Here is a 21,447-nt window from a genome sequence, read left to right as displayed (position 1 = left end):
TGGTCTATAGATATAATTAGTACCTTGAATGTGATGTTTTGAAAAGTTGCCACATATTAAAGTATAAAATACTTGAATATTTAAATATAGAAACATTCAAGATTGATATGATAAACACATGCACCCACTTATGCAACTTTGTCAATTATTACTGCTATTTTGACATGTTTACTTCAGTTTTGGGGTTTTGTTTTGTTTTTTTCTTTTTTAAAGAAATAAGAATTTCAGATGTGGTTGAAACTTCTAGTGTACCTCTTTCTAATCTTGTTCCTCTCCCTAAGGAACCGTTATTCTGGATTTGGTCTTTCTCATTCTCTTGCATTTCTTTATATTTTTGTTCATTAAACAATATCTAGCATTGTTTTGCATATTTTAAATTTTTTATTAATGATATTACTCTTATCCTGTATTTCTGGAGTACTATGTTTATTTAATTTAGCATTAATCTCCAAGATTCATTCATGACAATAATGTGACTATGTCTTTTCATTTATGCTTTTATTTGGGATTGAACTCATTATCTGAATATTTCATTGATAGACACTTATGTGATTTATAATTTTTTGCCATCATAGTTGCTGCAAATGAAAATAATTTTATATACATTCTTGTGCATATGTGTGATAGTTTCTGTGGATATGGCTTTCAAATTTTTATAATGTCCCACAGTAATATATTTTACATTATGATCCAGAATAAATAAATGGACGTGTAACAGAAATAACAATTTTTCATGAAATAATACTTACCCCTATTACAAGTGATATACTAGACTATGTTTTGATCTATTCTATTTTACAGTGTTTTAGTGGAAAAAAACCCTGCTCACTAGTCATGAAAGGGTCATAATCTGCAATTTATAAAATATTACTTGAGGAGGGTATACATAGGAAGGAAATTAGACGGCCAAAAATAGGCACATTTTCAACTTTACTAAATATTGTCTTTCTAAATCAGTGTGTTAACTTAAATTTCCACAAACAGTGTACTAGTGTGGTAGAGCAAAATGGGAATGTTAGCAGTTTAAGAGCTGACAGGCAGTGGTTTTGCATGCTGACGTTCTGCAGCTGACATTTAACCATAGGGCTTGCAGCAGCTAACAGGTATCCTACAGATAACAGCAGTAGCAGAATCAGGAAACAAGTAACAGGGACAGAACAACCCCCCTTTAGGCTTAGTGCAGTAAAAGTCCCTAAGCCATATGAGCTAAGAGTTCCTGGGCTGTTCACAAGCTTGAACCCATATAAGGAATGTAGAATGCACCCTCCAAAAAAGTACACCAACTCTCTTGCCTTGATGTACCCAAAACTTGCTTAAGTTTAAAAGTAAAAGCCCTGCTTTTCTCAAGGTTCAGACTTTGGGAATTATCCCTCTGGGCTGTGGCACCACTGTTAATGTGTTGCTTCCAGATCTCAGTGTCCTGACCCTCATTTCCCACTACACTAGACTGCCTGTTGCTTTTCATCCTCACATTTGGTATTATTAGTCTTTTTCATTGTTGTCAATCTGGAAGGTATAAAATAATATCCCAATGTTGATTTTTTTTTTTTTTTTTTAACTTTTTGCAGTGTTGGGGATTGATCCCTAGGGCCTACAGCTCACAAGGCAACCTCTCTACCACAGAGCTACATCCTCAGGCCTCAGTGTTGGTTTAATTTTCATTTCTCCAAGATGTAGTCTGTTTTTCTACATAGACAATACACACAAACACAAAATGTTTTGTGTGTGTGTGTGTGTGTGTGGTGCTGGGGATTAAACCCAGGGCCTTGTGCTTGCAAGGCAGGCACTCTACCAACTGAGCTATATCCCAGCCCTCAGCACCATATTTTTGATAGTCTTTTCTTACCTGTCTGCTCACATGGTAGAATGTTTATGAACTTTGCAATTCAGTTTTATTGGTTTGTCTATCCCTGAGCCAGTTCTGCACTTAATAACTGTAGCTTTATAGTGACTATTTAATTATAGTGATTATTTAATATGTGGTAGAATGAATGCCCTTCCTTCTTAATATCTTTTAAATTGCCTATTCTTGGCCATTTCACCTCCATTTAAATAATAGACTCAATTATCAAGTTCCACTGAAACCCTTACTGGGATTTTCATTTGAATTGTGTTGAATTTATAAATTAATCAAATTAAGCAACTTTATTCATAATAGCATAAAACTGGAAATAACCCAAGTGTCCATGGATAAGTAAACTGGTTTATTCTTACACTGGAATATTACTCAGTAATAAAAAAAGAAACAAACTACTGGTATATATAGCAACATGGATGAATCTAAAAACATTTTTCTATGCAAAAGAACTTTACTCAAAAAGGTACACTCATACATTGCTGGTGGGGCTGTAAATTAGTGCAGCCACTCTGGAAAGCAGTGTGGAGATTCCTTAGAAAACTTGGAATGAACCACCATTTGACCCAGCTATCCCACTCCTTGGCCTATACCCAAAGGACTTACAATCAGCATACTACAGAGGTACAGCCACATCAATGTTCATAGCTGCTCAATTCACAATAGCCAGATTGTGGAACCAACCTAGATGCCCTTCAATTGATGAATGGATAAAGAAACTGTGGTGTATATATACAATGGAATAGTACTCAGCCATAAAGAATGATAAAATTATGGCATTTGCAGGCAAATGGATGAAATTGGAGAATATCATGCTAAGTGAGATAAGCCAATCTCAAAAAACCAAAGGACGAATGATATCGCTAATAAGTGGATGATGACACATAATGGGGGATGGGAGGGGTTAGTGTTAGGGTTAGGGTTAGGGTTAGGGAGGGGGGCAAGAATGGAGGAAGGAAGGACTGTATAGAGGGAAAAGAGGGGTGGGAGGGGTGGGGGGAAGGGAAAAAATAACAATGAATCAAACAACATTACCCTATGTAAATTTATGATTACACAAATGGTATGCCTTTACGCCATGTGCAAACAGAGAAAAAACACATATCCCATTTGTTTACAATAAAAAAAAAACTTTACTCAAGAGAATATATACCATTCTGTTTATACTGTATACTTTATTTTATTTAAAGTTCTAGAATAAGCAACACCAAAGTAGGGTGAAAAAATCAGAAAATAGTAGTACCTTTGGGAGGTAAGGGTTAGGAAGGGGCATGAAATAACTTTCTGTATATATATTTTGATAGTGGTTTGGGTTTCACATATATATATATGTATATATATATATTTATTGATGTACACTTGGATTTGTGTATTTCATTATACGTAAATTTTACCTCAGGAAAAAATTGCAAAACAATATTGAACTCTAAATAATGTTATGCCTGCTGAAGTATTTAAGGCTATCATTGATATTTGCATTTTACTTCGTGCATTGAAAGAGTCTAGATCAAAGAATGGGTAGATGTGTGTAGTGAAATATTAAAATTCTTTTAATTTTTGCTTAATATGTGAAAGTATTCATGATAAAATGTTGGATTTCTACAACTCAATAGCAAAATAAATAACCTGATTTAAAAATGGGCAAAGGACTTGAATTAGATGTTTCTCTAAAGAGTTAATAGATAACCAACAGGTATATGAAAAGATGCTTAACATCACAGAACATCCAGAGCTGTAAATCAAAACTTGTTAGGATGGCTGTTATCAGAGCTATGAAAGATAACTAGTTTTGACAAGATTATTGAGCAATCAGAGTTTCCTCAAAAAGTTAAAAGTAGAAATATCATAGGATCCAGCAGTTCTACTGAATCAAAAGACTTGAAATCAGGATCCCAAAGAGATAATTACACTCCCATGTTCATTGATGCCTTGTACACAGTAACCTTAATGTGAATATAAGCTACATGTCCATTGATAGATGAATGGCTAAAGAAGATACAGCATATATATACACAAAATGGAATATTCGGCCTTACAAAAGAAGGAAACCCTGCCATGTGTGACAAATGGATGAACCTTGAGGACATTGTGCTAATTGAAATAAGCCAGTCACAAAAGGACAAATACTGACTGATTCTACTTAGATGAGGTATCTAATTAATCAAACTCATAGAAGTGGCGAGTAGGATTGTGGCTGCCAAGGACTAGGGGGAAGGAGATCTGGGGAGTTTATGTCCAGCAGAGTTTCAGGGCTAAAGAATGTAACCTAGTGGTAGAATTTTTGCCTAGGGTGTGTGAGGCCCTAGTTTCAATCCTTAGCGCCACATGTGTGCATGCACGTGCACACACACATACACACACACAAGGTAGCTTCATACATGCAAGATGAATATGTTCTTGATATCTGCTGGCTCAAAATTATGCTTATAGTTAATGTGTAATACTGTACACATTTACAAGTTTGTTAAGGTAGATTTCAATAATATTAAATATGCTTACTACAATTTTATGAAATAAAACATTGGAAAAGAATGCATCAATAAGATTTTTTTTTTTCCCTACCAGGTGTTTAAGATGGAAAGAAAGCAGTCATATATTTTCAACTTGCTTTGGGAATCTTTAGAGACATTTATTCAAGTTTGGCTGATTATACTTCTAAACAACATGTACATACAGAAGCTCATCTGGGTATTCCCAAAAACTTATTTTAATTCAGTCACTTAGAATATACATGCTGATATCAATGTGGGCAATTAAATTTATATTCATTTAACCCTTTTATAGGGTTCACTAATAAGGATAAAAGTAGAACACCTTTTTAAAAAGAAAAGGAAATGTTGCCTTTGATATGTTGAGATTGCAGGTATCAGAGACTGTCATTGTTCCTTACGGAACACTTCATCTACCCTTCAAAACACACACACAGAGAGAGAGAGAGAGAGAGAGAGAGAGAGAGAGAGAGAGAGAGAGAGAGAGAGAGACACTACATGAGTTTTAGGGCAAGCTAGATCAAATTTTATTAATACTTAATCTCCTTTCCTCCAGGATGCTTTCATCAACTTGACCTTGTGGTCATTATCTCCCATTTTTGGCAAAATTCCCAGATATACAAGAAAAGTTTTCAATTCAGATGCTATTCTTCCACATATTCCTCTTATAGATGATGTGGAGTTCCAGGTGTGAGTGATTTCTCTTAGTACCTTAACTTGACTGCGTCTTGGAGTAATGGGAAGAGGGCACAGGAATGAAGATGAAAGTAACTTGTCTCAGTTTTGGCAAACTTTCCTCTCAATGCAGTTTGTCCTGGCACCTCTGAGATTATTGCCATAACAGACCAAACATGCTGGCAAAACAGCTTTATAAAACTTCAAGCTGGTATGTGTTGGGGAGGTGTAAGTCATTTGTGCTGTAAAAAGATTCATTGTAAGTTTTATTAGTAAATCACAATATGATTCATGTAAAACAATAGTGAAGTATATTGTTAATATCAGAAACATTCTATTTTCCTTGACTGTATGCTAAGAAAGAAATGCTACTTTTTTTGTATATCTTTAATTGCTTTCTGTCTTATACAGTTGCAGGTTTCTGCCTAATCTCAGCACATACTTATTATTTCAGGTCCTGTGGGAATGGCTGCTGCTGCTGCTGTGGCAACAGGAAAGAAACGGAAACGGCCTCATGTGTTTGAGTCTAATCCATCTATCCGGAAGAGACAACAAACACGTTTGCTTCGGTGAGGTCTACCTTATCCCTATCATTACCCTCCCTCAAATGCTTCATGCATAGATGACATAGTTAGAACATGCATTATTAGATTCCAAACTGGAGTCCTTGATGATAGATATACTCTAAATTACTCTTATAAAATTAAACAGATAAAAATCTAGAAATATGATTTAAAGGATGTATTATATTCCATTAATTCAGAGAAATTTTGCTTTCCATGTGCCAGCATTATTCTAGGCATTGAGACTATATCAGTGAATAACAAATTCCCTTTAAGAGCCTATATTCTGATAGAGGGGGAAAGAATAGAAGAAGAGAAACATGCCTTGTTGGATTGACTATAAGCATAGTGGAAAAAAATAGAGTAAGGAAAATGTAAGAAAGTAGGTGGGGAGATGTAGTGACTTTTTTCTTATAGGGATGGTCTGAGAAATCTTTTTTGATAAGTCAAGCTTTGAACAAAGACCTGAAGGAACTGAAAGAGCAACCATGTTGATGTACAGGGGACAAGCATTTCAGGCAGAAGAAATATCAAGATCCAAGACTCTGAGGTGGGGAACATGGCAGTCATGTTAGAGGGCCAGCTGGGGAGAACAAGAGAGGAATGATGGTAGAGTCTAAAGGAGAGCCCCATCACGAGGTCTTATCCTCCTGTATCAGAATATACTGAAAATAGACTCTGGGTTGCAAGAATGGAAACAGAGCAATCATGGGGTTATGGTAGTAATACAGGTTAGAAATGATAGTCTTGAAACTAGTGGTGCAAGTTGGGCACAAGAGTGCATACCTGCAATTCCAGAGACTGCAGGTTGATCAGGAGGATTACCAGTTTGAGGCTGGCCTCAGCAGCTTAGTTAGACACTGCCTCAAAATTTCAAAAAATTATTTAAATTTTTAAAAGGGCTTGGAGATGTAGCTTAGTGGTAGAGGACCCCTGGGTTCAATGCCTAGAACCAAAAACAAATAACAAACAAACAACAACAACAAAAAACCCCACAAAGACAACCCAATGTTACAGCAGCAGAGGTAGTAAGAAGTGGCCAGTTTCTGGATGTATTTCAGTAATCAGCTCAACATGATTCCTTGATGAATAATTGGATATGGAGAGTGAGAAAAAAAAGGAGTGAAGAGTAACCTCAAGATTTTTGGTCTGATTACTAGAACCAATAGAGATGGCATTTGCTGGAGGAGGAGCAGGTAGAATCAGTCCTCTGGTTTGTAGTGTGTTAACGCTTGTATGCCTCTTAACCCTTAAGTGGTGATATAGAATAAGCAGTTGGATATGAGTCTAGAATTTAAAGAGAGTTCTTGACTGAGAGCATTATGTACATATACGTAGTGTTTAAAACACTGAGAGTAGGTGAGGTCACTTAGGAAGTAGTGTGTACTGAGACCTGGCCCACTCTACTCTTTCAAGGTTGTAGAGATAAAAGGAATCAGCAAAGAAGTCTAAGAAGCAACCAGCAACTCAGGAGAAAAACCAAAGTGCAAAAATTGTTTCAAAAGGATGATGTATATCAGCCCTGTCAGATGTGGCTTACAGGCTGAATAAGACGCAAATTGACCATTAGATTGAGCAGCATGGATGTCATGATTAAACTTAATGAGTCTTTATAGGATTGGGGAGAACAGAGAGAGAATTGAAGATATTGAATGTCAACCATTCCTTCAAGGAGCGCTGCCAAGTTTCTTGTTGTGTATCTGGTCCTTTGCTAACTACTACCTTGAAAGAGTAGACTAGAACCCAGAAGAATTATGAAACATAGGACTTTAGAATAATCTCCCCAGGCTTCTGTTTCATCCATTGTCACTATACAGTATTCTTTCCTTATTTGTGGGTTTCCTTTCTAAGGTTTCAGCTACCTGCAATTAGCCATGATCCAAAAATAGTAAGTGGAAAATTACCGAATAAATAATCAATGAGGGCTGGGGTTGTGGCTCAGTGGTAGAGCATTCACCTAGCATGTGTGAGGCCCTGAGTTCAATCCTTAGCACCACATAAAAATAAAAAATAAAGGTATTATGTCCACCTACAACTAAAAAAAAATTAAAAATAAATAAATAGTCAATAAGTTGGAAATAAATTTTATTTTACAGTGTATTTTTATAATCGTTTTATTTTATGATGACTGCTATTAATCTCTTAACTGTGCTTAATTTATAAATTAAACTTTATTGTAGGTATGTATGTATACAAAAATATATTAAAGAACAATATGTATAGGATTTGATACTATCTGATGTTCAGATATCCCATGGGGGTTATGGAACATATCCCCCACAGAGAAGTGGGGAATGCTATATTTGCAAAGAGAAGGAGGGGAACTACTGTATTTGTAAAAGTTCTTACTCCATCAATTTGTAAAATCTGGTAGGACTAAGTGTTATTGTTTATATCACAATGGAAATTTGATGCTACAGTGTTTTTAAAATAGTATTTTTGGATAAAATTATGTCAGTGAGAGGGCTGGGGTTGTGGTTCAGTGGTAGAGTGCTTGCATCATGTGTGAGGCACTGGGTTCGATCCTCAGCACCACATAAAAATAAATAAATAAAATAAAGGTATTGTGTCCAAGTACAACTAAAAATATATAAAAAAAATTATGTCAGTGAGAAACAGTGACTATCAATAAAAGAAATTAGAAGCAAGTCATTTAAACCCCTTCACTAAGCATGGAGATGATACAATGAAGTCTGTAAGAGATCTCAGCCACAATCCTTAAAAGTAGCAGTAAGTGGTGTTGGTTAAGATTAGGAAGGATATTGCTGTGTTCAAAATTGTCCAAGGCAAAACTCTTCTATCAGTGGGCTAATTTTTGTTCCGTAAGAGGATATCACACCTCACACTCCTTTCATGTTTGGGTAAAACAATGAATATCTGATCAGAATTCTTGCCAAGTTCAGTTTGACCTTTGTGTCACCATAATTTTTCTTCTTTAACAGCTTTTCTTCTCTTACCATTCTGATTCAGGAAACTTCGAGCCACGTTAGATGAATATACTACTAGAGTGGGACAGCAAGCTATTGTACTTTGTATCTCACCCTCCAAACCCAACCCTGTTTTTAAAGTGTTTGGTGCAGCACCTTTGGAGAATGTGGTAAGTTCGAACTAAGCTGTGTGTTCAGATGCCCTTTGCTTTGTGTGGGTGTTGTCTTTTGATCTTCTTTCCAGTACAATAGTTAGCACTTTTGTATTCCCCTCATCCAGGGGACTGATTTTCAAATGATTTAATACACATTAAAACAAAAAGGATTATTAGCATTTCTGCTTTCTATAACAAGGTATTTTACCTCATCAGATGCAGGGAAAAAAACAAATGTTTTGTTTGTTAAGAAACCAATGCAAGATTTTGTAAGAATTATGTCTGAAACAAATGCTAGATAATTCTAAGGTATCAACTTTTTGAGGCAAAGCTGGGAGCATTTGATTGACCAAATAGTTGAGTTATATATTTAGAATCTTTTTTGCGTTTCTTCAAAGATTAATTTAATACTCTACTTCAATTGAGAAATACATTTGAAAAATATGTTGCCCAAGCTGGTCTCAAACTCATGGCCTCAAGCAATCGTTCTGCCTGAGGCCGGCAATTCTGAGACTGGAGGCATGTGCCAACTCACCCACCTTGAGTATTTCGATTTTATAACTATCCATAGTTAATTTTCTAAAAAAATAGTATTTTACTTTTGCATACTTACACAACATAAAATACTCTTTCTCTGGTCTTGAATCATTAGTAATCATCTGTCAGGATTTAAATTGCATTTTGTTTCTGTGACCCTAGAATTAAGATGCATATTAGGACCTTTCCTTAGAAGAATATGATAGAAGGTGTCTAGTTCAAAATGGTGCTTGACAAGTATTCCTTACCATCACACTGTAGATAAATAAGAAATTTGGACATGACTTTTCCTCTTCAGTACTGAAAATCTAAAACAAAGATACTACTAATAAGAGTGATAATGTGATGTATGGAAAAGACATCTAGAAGACCCAGACCAATACTTCTGAAAATTACTCACTGAAAAATCCAAAAGAAAGTTTTGGGAAATTGTTGGCATCCTTGATAGAATACAAAAGGATACAGTCTATAAACAGCATAGACCAGACTGACTGAGATAATAAGCAGTATTTGATAAATGTAGGTTAAAAATGTAAATACCAGCAAACTTAGAAGCACAATACAAGAATTAATAAAATGAGGTTTATCTGTGCACCTAGTCTTCCAGACCATTAAAGAAAATAAAAACAAAAAGCCAAGACAGTATGTAAAAGATCAAAAACAAGGGAAGAAATTTAAAACAAGAAAGATAAAAACACAAAATATAAAACAAGGTAATACTAGTGAGGCCAGCTAATTCTGTTGTAAGCCATAAATATGAATGATTTAAACTGCTTTGTTAAAGACAAAGATTTTCCTTCAGATTGAAACAACAATCCAAACTGAAACCTAACTAATCAATTTATATGACATACTTACAGCCAATCAAAAATATTAAAAGTAGGACTGGGGTTGTGGCTCAGTGGTAGAGCACTTGCCTAGCATATGTGAGGCACTGGGTTTGATTCTCAGTACCACATGTAAATAAGTGAATAAAATAAAGGTCCATCAACATCTAAAAATATATATATATATTTTTAATATTAAAAGTAGCTATAAATGGTACTACCAGGAAAGTAAAAGACAACCCATGGAATGAGGGGAAATACTTGGAAATCATATATCAAAAAATTTGTGTCAAGAATAAAGAACTCTTAAAACTCAACAATAAATGGGCAGAAGTTCTGTACAGAATTTCTCTAGAGAAAATAGAATGGTTAGAATGTAAAATGGTACAGTTGATGTGGAAATCAGTTTTACAGTTTGTCAAAATGTTAAAAGTAGAGTTACCATGTGCCCTAGAAATTCTACTCCCAAATTATACCCAGGAGAACTGAAAACATGTTCAGAAACAAACTAATATACAATGTTCATAGCAGCATTATTCTTAGTAGCCAAAAAGTGGTAATAACCCAAATATTTATCAACTGATGAATGAATAAATAAAATTGGTATATCTATACAGTGGAATAGTATTCAATAAGAAAAAGGAATGAAGTACTCATATATACTACAGCACCTTGAAAACACTGCTAAGTCAAAGAACCCAGTCACAAAAGGCCACATATCATATGATTTCATTGTTATACATTGTCCAGAATTGACTAATCTAAATATAAAGAAAGTAGATTCATGTTTGCCTGGAACTTGGGAAAGGGGAGGGAGAATGGGAGTGACAGCCAGTGGGCACAGGGTTTTGGAACAGGAATATGAAAGTGGTTAAGTTAAATTGTGATGGTGATTGTAGGACCCTAGGATATATTGAATTGTACACTTTAATTGACTGAATTGTATGGTACAGTAAGATGAATAATGTCTCGCATAGATATCCAGGTCTTAATCCCTGAACTTGTGTTGCTTTGGTTAAAAAAAAAAAAGACTTTGCAGACATGGTTAAATTAAGGATCTGGAACTAGGGAAGTTACCCTGAATTATGCAAGTAGACCCTAAATGTAATCACATATCTTTATAAGAGGGATACAGGGGCTGGGGCTGTAACTCAGTGTTAGAGCACTTGCCTAGCATGTGTGAGGTACTGGGTTCAATCCTCAGCACTGCATATGAATAAATTAAAAAATAAAGGTCCATCAACAACTTAAAAATATTAAGAAAAAAAGAGGGAGACAAAAGGAAATTGATATAGAAGTAGATATGTTGGTGGAAGCCAAGAGGTTGGGTAGGTACAGGGAAGGGCCCAGGAACCAGGGAATATAGGCTAGGCATAAGCTAGATAAGGCAAAGAAATAGAGGATCCAGCCTGCCAACAACCTTGACTTTATCCCAGAGAAACCAGGAAAATAAATTTGTGTGGTTTTAAGCCATTGAGTTTGTGGTAATTTGTGGCAGCCAGGAAACAAATACATATGGTGTGAACTATATCTCAGTAAAGCTGTTATAAATATTAAAAGTAAAACCAGGCAAAAATATGTCAGGCAAACATCTGCAAAAATAAATCATGGCCAGGTGAAGTGGCAAAGCCTAAAATCCCAGTGCCTGGGGAGACTGAGGTAGGAGGATCTTGAATTCATAGCTAGCCTCCTCAATTTAGGGATGGCCCTTAGCAATTAAGTGAGACTCTTGTCTCTAAATAAAATACAAAAAAGACCTGAGGATGTGGCTCAGTGGTTGAGCACCTTGGTGTTCAATCCCTGGTGCCAAAAATCAATCAGTCAGTCAATCAATCAACCAATCATGGATCACAGTACTAATATCAGATGAAGCCAGATTCTCAAGGCAAAAATGTATTAACTGGGAATCAGAGGTCATTGAGTATTGATAAGCAGTATAAAATTATAATGAACTTTTTATGCCACAGGTAACATTAGAGCAAAACATGTAAATCGAAAAGTTAAAATGTAACAAAAGAAAAAGGAAAACTTCCAGAATGGTAGTAAGAGCCTTTATTATCTTTGCCAGAACAGAGACACAAAATATAAATGAGAATATAAAAATTAGAACAATAGAATTCATAAGGTTGTTATAAACAATACATATAAGAAGAAACAAACACATGGAAGAAATTAATGAGTTAGCAAACAGAAAAAGTAGTTGTTAAGTTCAAGAATTGGTTCTTTGAAAGGTCTAATAAAAGAGGAAGCCTTGCATACTAAGGAAGAAAAAGGGAGAAGAAAAATATACAGCCTTAGACATGAGATATGGTTAAACAGTTATACAGGTAGTCCCCAATGTAAGATGGTTGGTTTTTACCAGTTTTTTGGCTTTACTGATGGTGCAAAAGCATACTCACACAACCATTCTGTCTTTCTTTTAGACACTGTTCAACTTATGATGACTTATTGGAACGTAACTTCATTGTTAAGTCAAGGAACTTAAATCAGTAAATCACTAAACTTAATCAGTAAATACTGATAAGAAAGATAAAAACTAATGAAGTAATATACAGTAAGAAAATTCTGTATTTTAATCCTGTTTTTATAAATTAAAAAACCCAGCTAAGTGGCAAAATGTAATAAGGAAAAATAGCCAAAACATGAGCCAGTAGAACAGATCTCAGTAGAACAATAAATATATTAACTGAAAACTTCAATAGAGCAATAAACATATAAAATTAGAAAAGTGATTAAAGAACTATACTCCTCAAAGAACCACTAGGCCCTAATTATTTTTGTTGACTTCTGTTAAACCTTTTTTTTTCCCCCCCTCATATCAGGGATTGAACCCAGGAGCACTTAACCATTGAGCCACATTCCTGGTGCTTTTTATTTGGAAACAGGGTCTTGCTAAGTTGCTTAGGGCCTCACTAAGTTGCCAAGGCTGGCCTCTAACATGCAATTCTTTTGCCCCAGCCTCGAGTCACTGGGAGTACAGGTGTGCAGCACCACATCAGAAGATTTCTGTTAAACTCTGAAGTTATGAGCAATTCCCTGCTCTGTTCAGTGGTCCTGATATTCTTAATGGTATTAAAGAACTAGAGCCCATTATTCACCATAATCAGTTATGCAGAATATTTTATCACATAATTCCACATTAATAATAAAGAAATTAGTTAGATTTTATATTTTATAATATTAATATCTAGCAATTATTGAGTGCTTGTTATGTTCAAGGTATAGTTATGAACACTTTGTATTATTCATTTATAATTTGAAAACTGTGTTATTTGCATTTTGTTCTCCTGCCTGAACCCATCATAAATTTTTCTTTTACTCTTCTAGCTGGAGGCTAATCAAAGTTATAGAATAATTAAAATGCAATAGACCTGTTTATTTTTGGAATATAGACTTCAGATTCAAGATTGGTTTAAGTATTTGTTAAAAAGAGATTGAAAGATGTACTGAGCCTTATAATAGGGTTGGATTTTTATAATTTCTAGAGTGTTGTTTATTTCTACATATTGTACTTTGCCCATATTACTTCCTTGCCCACAATTAAGTGTGTAGCAAGCCACTGTGAACAAAGTTAAATGACTCACAACAACTGGAAACATTTTTTTCAAAATAATAACAGCAATTATAATTTATTATTTATAACATGCCTATTTTCTTCTGAGCACTTTTTAAGTCATAACTATATGATGTATATATCTGACATCTGTGCTTTACAGATGTGGAAACTGAGGGTTTGATACCTTAAATATTTTGGCCAAGCTAATGGTTAATATTCTTAATATAAAAAGAGCTCTCAATAATCAATAAAAGAGCTGGCGCGGTTGTGTATACCTGTAATCCCAGTGGCTTGGGAGGCTGAGGCACAAGGATTGCAAGTTCAAAGCCAGACTGAACAACTTAGGGAGGCTCTATGGAACTTAGCAACACCCTGTCTCAAAATAAAATATAAAAAGAAGCCAGGGCTGGGGAGATATCTCAGTAGGTAGAGTGCTTGACTTGCAAGCACAAGGCCCTGGGTTCGATCCCCAGCACCGCAAAAAAAAAAAAAGAAGCCAGGCACAGTAGCACACACCTGTAATCCCAGCAGTTTGGGAGGCTGAGGCAGGAGGATCTTGAGTTCAAAACCAACTTCAGCAAAAGTGAGTGTGGTAAGCAACTCAGTGAGATCCTGTGTCTAAATAAAATACAGAATAGGGCTGGGGATGTGACTCAGTGGTCAAGTGCCCCTGAGTTCAATCCCCAGTACCCTCTCCCCCCCCCCCAAAAAAAAAATATATATATATAGAGAGAGAGAGAGAAAGAGAACACATGCGCACATGTTAGAGATGTGGCTCAGTGGTTAAGTGCCCCTGGGTTCAACCCCCAGTAAAAATCAATAAAATACTAACAGAGTAATAATGAAGACCCAAAGATATAACTTTGAATATGGATTAGGTATTAGATGATATTAATAAATTATTATTTTTGTAGGATATAATCATTGTATGTATATATGATAATATTATTTTTCATTACAGTCTCTGTAAAATACACCTTAAATGGTCAAAGAAGCATTGTGTGCCAGAAGTAATTGTATATATGCATGTAGATGGTAGATGAAATAATTATGGACAATTATTGAGTCTAAGTAGTAGATGCAGAGGCACTTATTTTTACCATTCTTTCCACCTATATGCTTACAAATTTTCATTTAAAAATTTTAAAAAACAAGAATGCTGGGCATGGTGGTACATAACCATAATCCCAGCTACTCATGTGGGCTGAGGCAGGAGGATCACAAGTTCCAGGCCAGCTTGGGCAGTTTAGCAAGATCTCGCTAATAAAATTTAAAAAGGGGCTGAAAATATAGCTGAGTGATAGAGTGTCCCTGGTCTCAATCCTCAGTATGGGTGTGGGGGAATGTCAAGGTGGCGGTGCCGCGCACCCCCCCACCCCACCCCGCAGTGCTAGCAACTACAAAAGGAAAAATACAAATGACAAAACACAGAGAATTTTAAAGAAATGTGAGTTAAAACAAAAAGCCATCTTAAAAAAAAAAAAAAAAAGCCATCTTGATTGACTCATGTTGTTACCAAATATGGAAAAGACATTTAACCTACAGTATTGACATGTCAAAAAGTTTACATTGTTAAAAATTTTTTAGAGGGCAGGTTGACAAGATAAAGTACCCAAAATGCCCACTTTTTAACTGTTTCCTTTTCAAAATTTTTTAAAATTCTTTTTAGTTATATATGACAGTACAATGTATTTTGATGTATTCATATATGAAGTATAACTTCCATTCTTGTGGTTGTACATGATGTGGAGTTATACTGGTTGTGTATTCATAGGAGAACATAGGAAAGTTATATCAGATTCATTCTACTCTTTCCTATTTCTATTCCCCCTCCCTTCCCTTCATTCCCCTTTGTCTAATCCAATGAACTTCTGTTCTTCCCTCCCTCACCCCTTATTGTCGTTTAGTATCTTCATATCAGAGAGATCAGCCTTTGCTTTTTGGGAATTGGCTTATTTCACTTAGCATGATAGTCTTTAGTTCCATCCATCCGACAATGCCATAATTCATTCTTATTTATAGCTGAATAATATTCCATTGTGTATATCTACCACATTTTCCATTTGTGTTTATGTATCATTTTCTGTTGAAGGACACCTAGGTTGGTCCCATAGCTTAACTATTGTGAATTGAGCTGCTCTAAACATTGATGTGGCTGTGTCACTGTAGTACGCTGATTTTAAGTCCTTTGGGTATATGCTGAGGAGTGGGACAACTGGGTCGAATGGTGGTTCCACTACAGGTTTTCTTAGGAATCTATGTATTGCCTTCTAGAGTGGTTGTACCAATTTGCAGTCCCACCACATCTTAGCCAACATTCATTGTTACTTATAGTCTTGTTAATTGCCATTCTGACAAGAGTGAGATGAAATCTCACTGTAGTTTTAATTTGTATTTCTCTAATTAATCTTGTTGTTATATAACCTTTAAAATGATTTCATTTACATAAAATGTAGAAGCATATTTTTAAAAACAGTAAAATCCCATTGCTCATCTGTTTACTTACTCAACAAATAACTATTTAACACTGTTAGATACAAAGTATGAGATAAGGAGTCCATCTAAATCCTTTGAAGTTTCAAGGTTCAAAACTAGGAATCCGTGGGTCTAGGAGAAAACTGGAGAGGAGGACTGAAGCAGGAGAGGAAAGGAGTCTGGCCCTGGGGCTAGAGAGAAAACAGGAGGAAGCTGGCCTGGGCCACAACCTGGGCCTGACTCGAGACCAGCTATGCTCCAGAATCACTAGTTTGAGGACAGCTTTGTGGTAGGGCAGCTCTTAGTTATATAACCCCGATGACAATGTATTTTTAATGTCATAGGAGCTTGTACATAAACTTTTTATTAAAAAAATTTTTTTTATGGGACTGGAGTTGTGGCTCAGTGGTAGATCGCTTGCCTGGCATGTGTAAGGCCCTGGGTTTGATCCTCAGTACCCCATATAAATAAATAAAGATGTTATGTCCATTTACAGCTGCAAATATTTTTAAAAATAATTTATGGGTCTTCTTTAAGATTCCTCTTGTATCCAGAAAAGCTTCAGAAATACAAAAGAATTTTGGTATCTTGTGTGGGTCTGTTTTTGTAACCTGACTAGAGGCCCATTGATCCTATAGTTGTACCAGCCGGTTTCCATAAGCACATGCTGTTCCCAGAACTCTAATGAGTCTGCTAAACATCCTGAACACCCTGTACCTCTGGTAATCATGAGAATGTTTGCTAATATACTACTGTATTTGTCTAACTATGTGAAATATTTCATGATCTATGTTAAAAATATGCAAAAGACCTAATCCCTGGGCTTAGTAATGTCATGCACCGGCTGTATATAATATATTCTGTAAACAACAACATAAGTGACACATGATTATTTAAGACTGCAAATTTAAAGGAGGAAGAGAATTATGGCAGGAACACTTTGGAATCCTTTTCAGAGAACTTGGGAATAAAGTTGGGCCTTGAAAATGGGTAATATTTGGATAAAAAGCAAAAAGACCCAGAGGTAGAAAAGAACTTGCTAGATGCAAAGGTTAGTGAGGAGGCTGACCAGCCAAAGAGGGGAAAAGGCAAGTGAGTTCTATACAATAGACCCCAGGTATCCATGGGGTGGGAGATCCATTCCAAGATCCTCAGTGGGTGCCTGAACCACAGATAGAATTGAACACTGTGTATACTATGTCTTTTCCTATACGTATGCACCTGTGATAAAGTTTAATTCACAAATTAAGCACAGTAAGAGCTCAATACCAAAAATAAAAACTTAAAATTTTAACAATATATGTAATAAAATTATGTGAATATGATCTTTCTCTCTTGCAAGAAACAAGAGAAATATTAGTATTTTTGGAACACATTTGACCATTGGGAACTGAAACCACAGATAAGGGGACTATTGTACTGGGAACTCAGGGGTGCTATTCACATAGTCTACATAGGTGGATAGGCACAGCTGGATTCGGTGGCAAAGGAGTATTGGAAAAGTAGAAAATGATTGAAAAGATTGAAATACTAGACTGAGAAGCTTAGACTTCATCCTATAAGAAACAGGGATTTATAGGAGTTTTTTTTTTTTTTTTTTTTTGAGAAAAAAAGATAATTGATAGTGAAATAGCTGAATACTTAGGTATCGGAGCTAGATAAACAGTTTGATTTCCAGCATACTCCTTACTAACTGCATGATATGGGGAAAGTTACTTAGTTTATTAAACCTCAATTTTATTATCTGTAAAGTGGGTATAACAGTATTTTCCTTCCAGAATTATTGTGAGGATTGAGACAACATATACAGTGCTTGGGACATAGTAAGTGTTCAGTAGATGTACTTGATAAATGTTTAGGAAATTTAAAATATCATTAGTATATAAGATGAATTGTTAGCTGATTTTTTATTTTAAGTGATTTTTATTTTAATTATGAAATCAGTTAGTTGACATGTTGTAAAGTGACAAAGACTTGATCTGTGATACTTGGAATAGAAGGCACAATTTAGAACACAAATGAATGCAAATCATCCTGTCTGTGACATCTTTAGTTATAAGATGCACCATTTATGTATCACAAAGAAAGAAAAAGCATTGACAAATTCTGATACAATGTTTAATCACCTAGAATGTTTGTTGTGTACTTACTGGAAGAGTTCTTTTAAGGCCTTAGCCATAGCTTTTAATCGTGTATCATTTATGCATAAACATAAGAAGAAAGTGTAAGTGAAATAAAATATTTCTGAAACTTCTTCACACTGAGTTCATCTCTTGAATTGTTTCTTACTTTAGTCATTGTTGTCTATGTTTTGTCATGCAATTTTGTTTTCCCAAGCCACCATAAGTAAGAGGCAGGTACTTCTTGATCTTTGCAGAAATTGTCATTGGGAAGGTTATCATATCACAGTCTGAACTCACATTCCTTTCTCAGGTGGTGCTAAATGACTTGCTGGCTAAAAAGGTATGGGGTTGCAGTGTGTATGTAACAGTTATATATGTGCAGGAGTGATAACTGTACTTCCTTATTGCCTGCAGTGTCAAGATATATTCAATATCAGAGGACAGATAAATGTGGGAGGAGAAATGCATCTCAGGCCAGGAATGGTGACACAGTCCTGGGGAGGCTGAGGCAGGAGGATCACAAGTTTGAGGCTGTCTGGTCAACTTCTGAAACCCTGCCTCAAAAATAAAAAGGACTGGGAATGTAGCCTAGTGGTAGAGTGTTTGTCTAACTGAAGTCCTGGGCTAAATTCCCAGCACTGCAAAAAGAGAGAAAGGAATAAAAAAGAGAGGAAAAGAAAGAAAGATCTCAGAATTGAGAAATCAGATAGGATTGAAACACTAGCTTTATAATCCTGGGAAATTTACTTTACTAAGCAAGCTTAGCTTAGTGCTGTGTTTTGTTGCAAATTACTCTGAGGCATGCTCTACCAGCATTATTTTAAAAATCAAGTTGTTTTTAAGGAATTGTATAGCACTGATACTTTTGCAAATTATTGGGATACGAACTCCTAGGATTCTAGTGACCTATAAAAAGAGCTAAAATTGTTTGATCCTGGCTAGTGTAAAACCGAATGATTTCCCATCTTTGAATGTGAGGTGTTACCAGCATAATGAAATCTGTTTTTTACACTATTATCATTCATTCTTACTATAGGCCTATGTGTACTATGAGGCTATAATCTGATGCTACATTAAAATTCAAAAACCAGAACCCAGCCTTATAAGATTCAAGATTTGTTTGTTTATTGGATGTTTTTGTGGGTTGGTAGTATAAAAACAACATAAAATACAGAAATATCGAAAATAGAAAATATAACCCTGTTTAGTTGCTGTGGCAACACAGCTGCTTATGTTACAAAAAATAATAATGGCAGTGATTTTTGAAATTTTTTGTGTTACTAATCAGGATAAAACTTTTGAGTTGTAAGTTTGTATTGTTTTTCTTTCACCTTCTTCTTTATAGGCCTATTTGCAGGATCCTTTTACTGCAGAAGTTGAACCACATAGCCAATAATATTTACTTTTCCAGATACTTGGGATAGAGTATGGAAATCTTTCTTTTTTAATCCTCATAATGAGATATCAGTAGGAAAGCATGTCCTCAGAGTACAGTTTACTTAGCAAAAAACCCAGAACTCCAACATTATCAGAACTTCTGGGCAAATCTCATTTTCTCTTTTTCTTTCTTTTATATTCCAAGATAATATCTTGAGGCTTGAAAGCAAGTTAAGTCAATTTCCTCTCCCATCTTGTCACATTTCCATAATTCCTTTGCTTCTTGGTTATCCCCAGAGTTGTCCCCCAGACCCCTTGTGTATTCTTCTAAGTGAATGAACCAATCAGCGGCGGTTGTAGGATCCAGTGTCTGTCTCCCCTTCCTGCTCATGACAGAAGAATGTGCTGCTGCAAGGTTCTCTGTCTTGTGAGAGATGTTCACTGGCAATGGTGAGAAATGGAGGAAAGAACAATACTGGTTCAGACCTGTGCCACAGCTGCATGGTTTTGAAGTTCATGTTCAGAAAGGGAGGAGGGTTTGACCACTGGGGGTCTCTTTGGTCCTGAGCCTTATTTGTAATGACACTTTTGACACTCTGCTACAATATATGCCTCTGTTTTTTTGTTTTTTTCCTCCTGATTCTCTTTAGTCCAGCCTGTTGTGCACTTGAGAGTCTCCTTTGTGGTAGTCTAGCTTTGCAGAAAAATAGCAGCAGTTTCTTAGCAGGTTACTTAGAGTTAGATTTGGCCTGTGTTGACTGTGAAAACATGATTTTCTCTGAGAAGCAGTATTTTCATAAAACTTTTCCCATTGGTTCCTTTTCACTGTTGTTACCCGTAATTTCATTACCTTTTCATTTAATTCTGTTTAGTGTGATGTCTTTGGGGTCAGCAAGCTAGTTGCAGGCGTGTTTGTTTTTAGGGCTCTGAAGTGACTGGGGGAGGCCTGCCCCACCCTCTTGCTTGTTGCTTGGCACCAGTCCTCCGTGGTTGTTGGGCATCTTGTTTACTTCTGCCCTTAATTCCCTGCAGGTGCGAAAGTACAAGAGCATGATCCTGGAAGACTTGGAGTCTGCTCTAGCAGAACACGCCCCTGCACCACAGGAGGTTAACTCAGAATTGCCGCCTCTCACCATCGATGGGATTCCTGTCTCTGTGGACAAAATGACCCAGGTAAGGGGCGGGAAGTGAAGAGGAGACACAAAGGCAAGAGTCACTGTGTGGGCGGGCCTCTGATCACCTTTCCTAGTTTTGTCCTTGGTGTTTCAGAGAGTGAGGTACAGACTGGTGTGGGATGGTGAGGCAGTAGCAGACTTGGAGAAGACATGGTAGTGCCAAAAGTATGCTCCCAAACAAGAGCATCATGTGCTCTCCTTCTGTTGGCAGTTCTGTCCTTTCACTGGGACCTTTATTTAGGTTGATAAAGAAACTTAGCTCGAAGTTGGTTTAACAGGTGAATGTGAGATTGTTAGGAGTTCGATCACAATCAAGTGGGACAAGTTTAGTCTCAGGCTGAGCTGTTCCTTCTTTCCATGGAAATTCTGAGTACCACCACATTATTTCCAAGTAAAGCTCCCCTCCCCAGAGAATCAGAACATAAAACTGCCAGGCAGAGTGTCACACACCTGTAATCCCAGCTACTCAGGAGGCTGAGGCAGGAGGACTGCAAAGTTTAAGGCCAGTCTGGGCTACTTAAAGGACTAGAGATGTAGTTCAGTCCAGTGGTAGAGCATTTGAGGCCTTGGTTTCAATCCCCACTATTGCCCAAAAAACAAAACAAAACAAAACAAAAAACTATAAAACTTACAAGGACACCTACCTGAGTCACTCATGTTCTCCCTCTTCCTCTGAGATGGGAAGTCAAAATATACTTAGCTTGAGAAATCAG

The 21,447-nt window shown here is 36.1% G+C and overlaps 1 protein-coding gene across 9 annotated transcripts in view; it reads left to right on the top strand.

Annotated features, from left to right (window-relative positions):
- Positions 1–21,447, top strand: part of Nrf1 (nuclear respiratory factor 1) — a 138,917-nt gene that overhangs the window by 56,702 nt on the left and 60,768 nt on the right. For all 9 annotated transcript variants that reach the window (XR_007109745.1, XM_047560205.1, XM_047560209.1 and 6 more), the window contains 3 exons: positions 5,474–5,588; positions 8,553–8,679; positions 20,592–20,732. Coding sequence is in view for 8 of the 9 variants with exons in the window: in XM_047560205.1 (XP_047416161.1) it covers positions 5,474–5,588; positions 8,553–8,679; positions 20,592–20,732 (383 nt within the window). In the remaining variant the exon portion in view is untranslated. The remainder of the gene's footprint in view (positions 1–5,473; positions 5,589–8,552; positions 8,680–20,591; positions 20,733–21,447) is intronic.

This window comes from Sciurus carolinensis, chromosome 8 (assembly GCF_902686445.1).
Source record: "Sciurus carolinensis chromosome 8, mSciCar1.2, whole genome shotgun sequence".
Taxonomy (NCBI): Eukaryota; Metazoa; Chordata; class Mammalia; order Rodentia; family Sciuridae; genus Sciurus; species Sciurus carolinensis.
The sequence above is the reverse complement of the archived record's forward strand: the minus strand, read 5'-3'. Positions and strand labels throughout refer to the sequence as shown.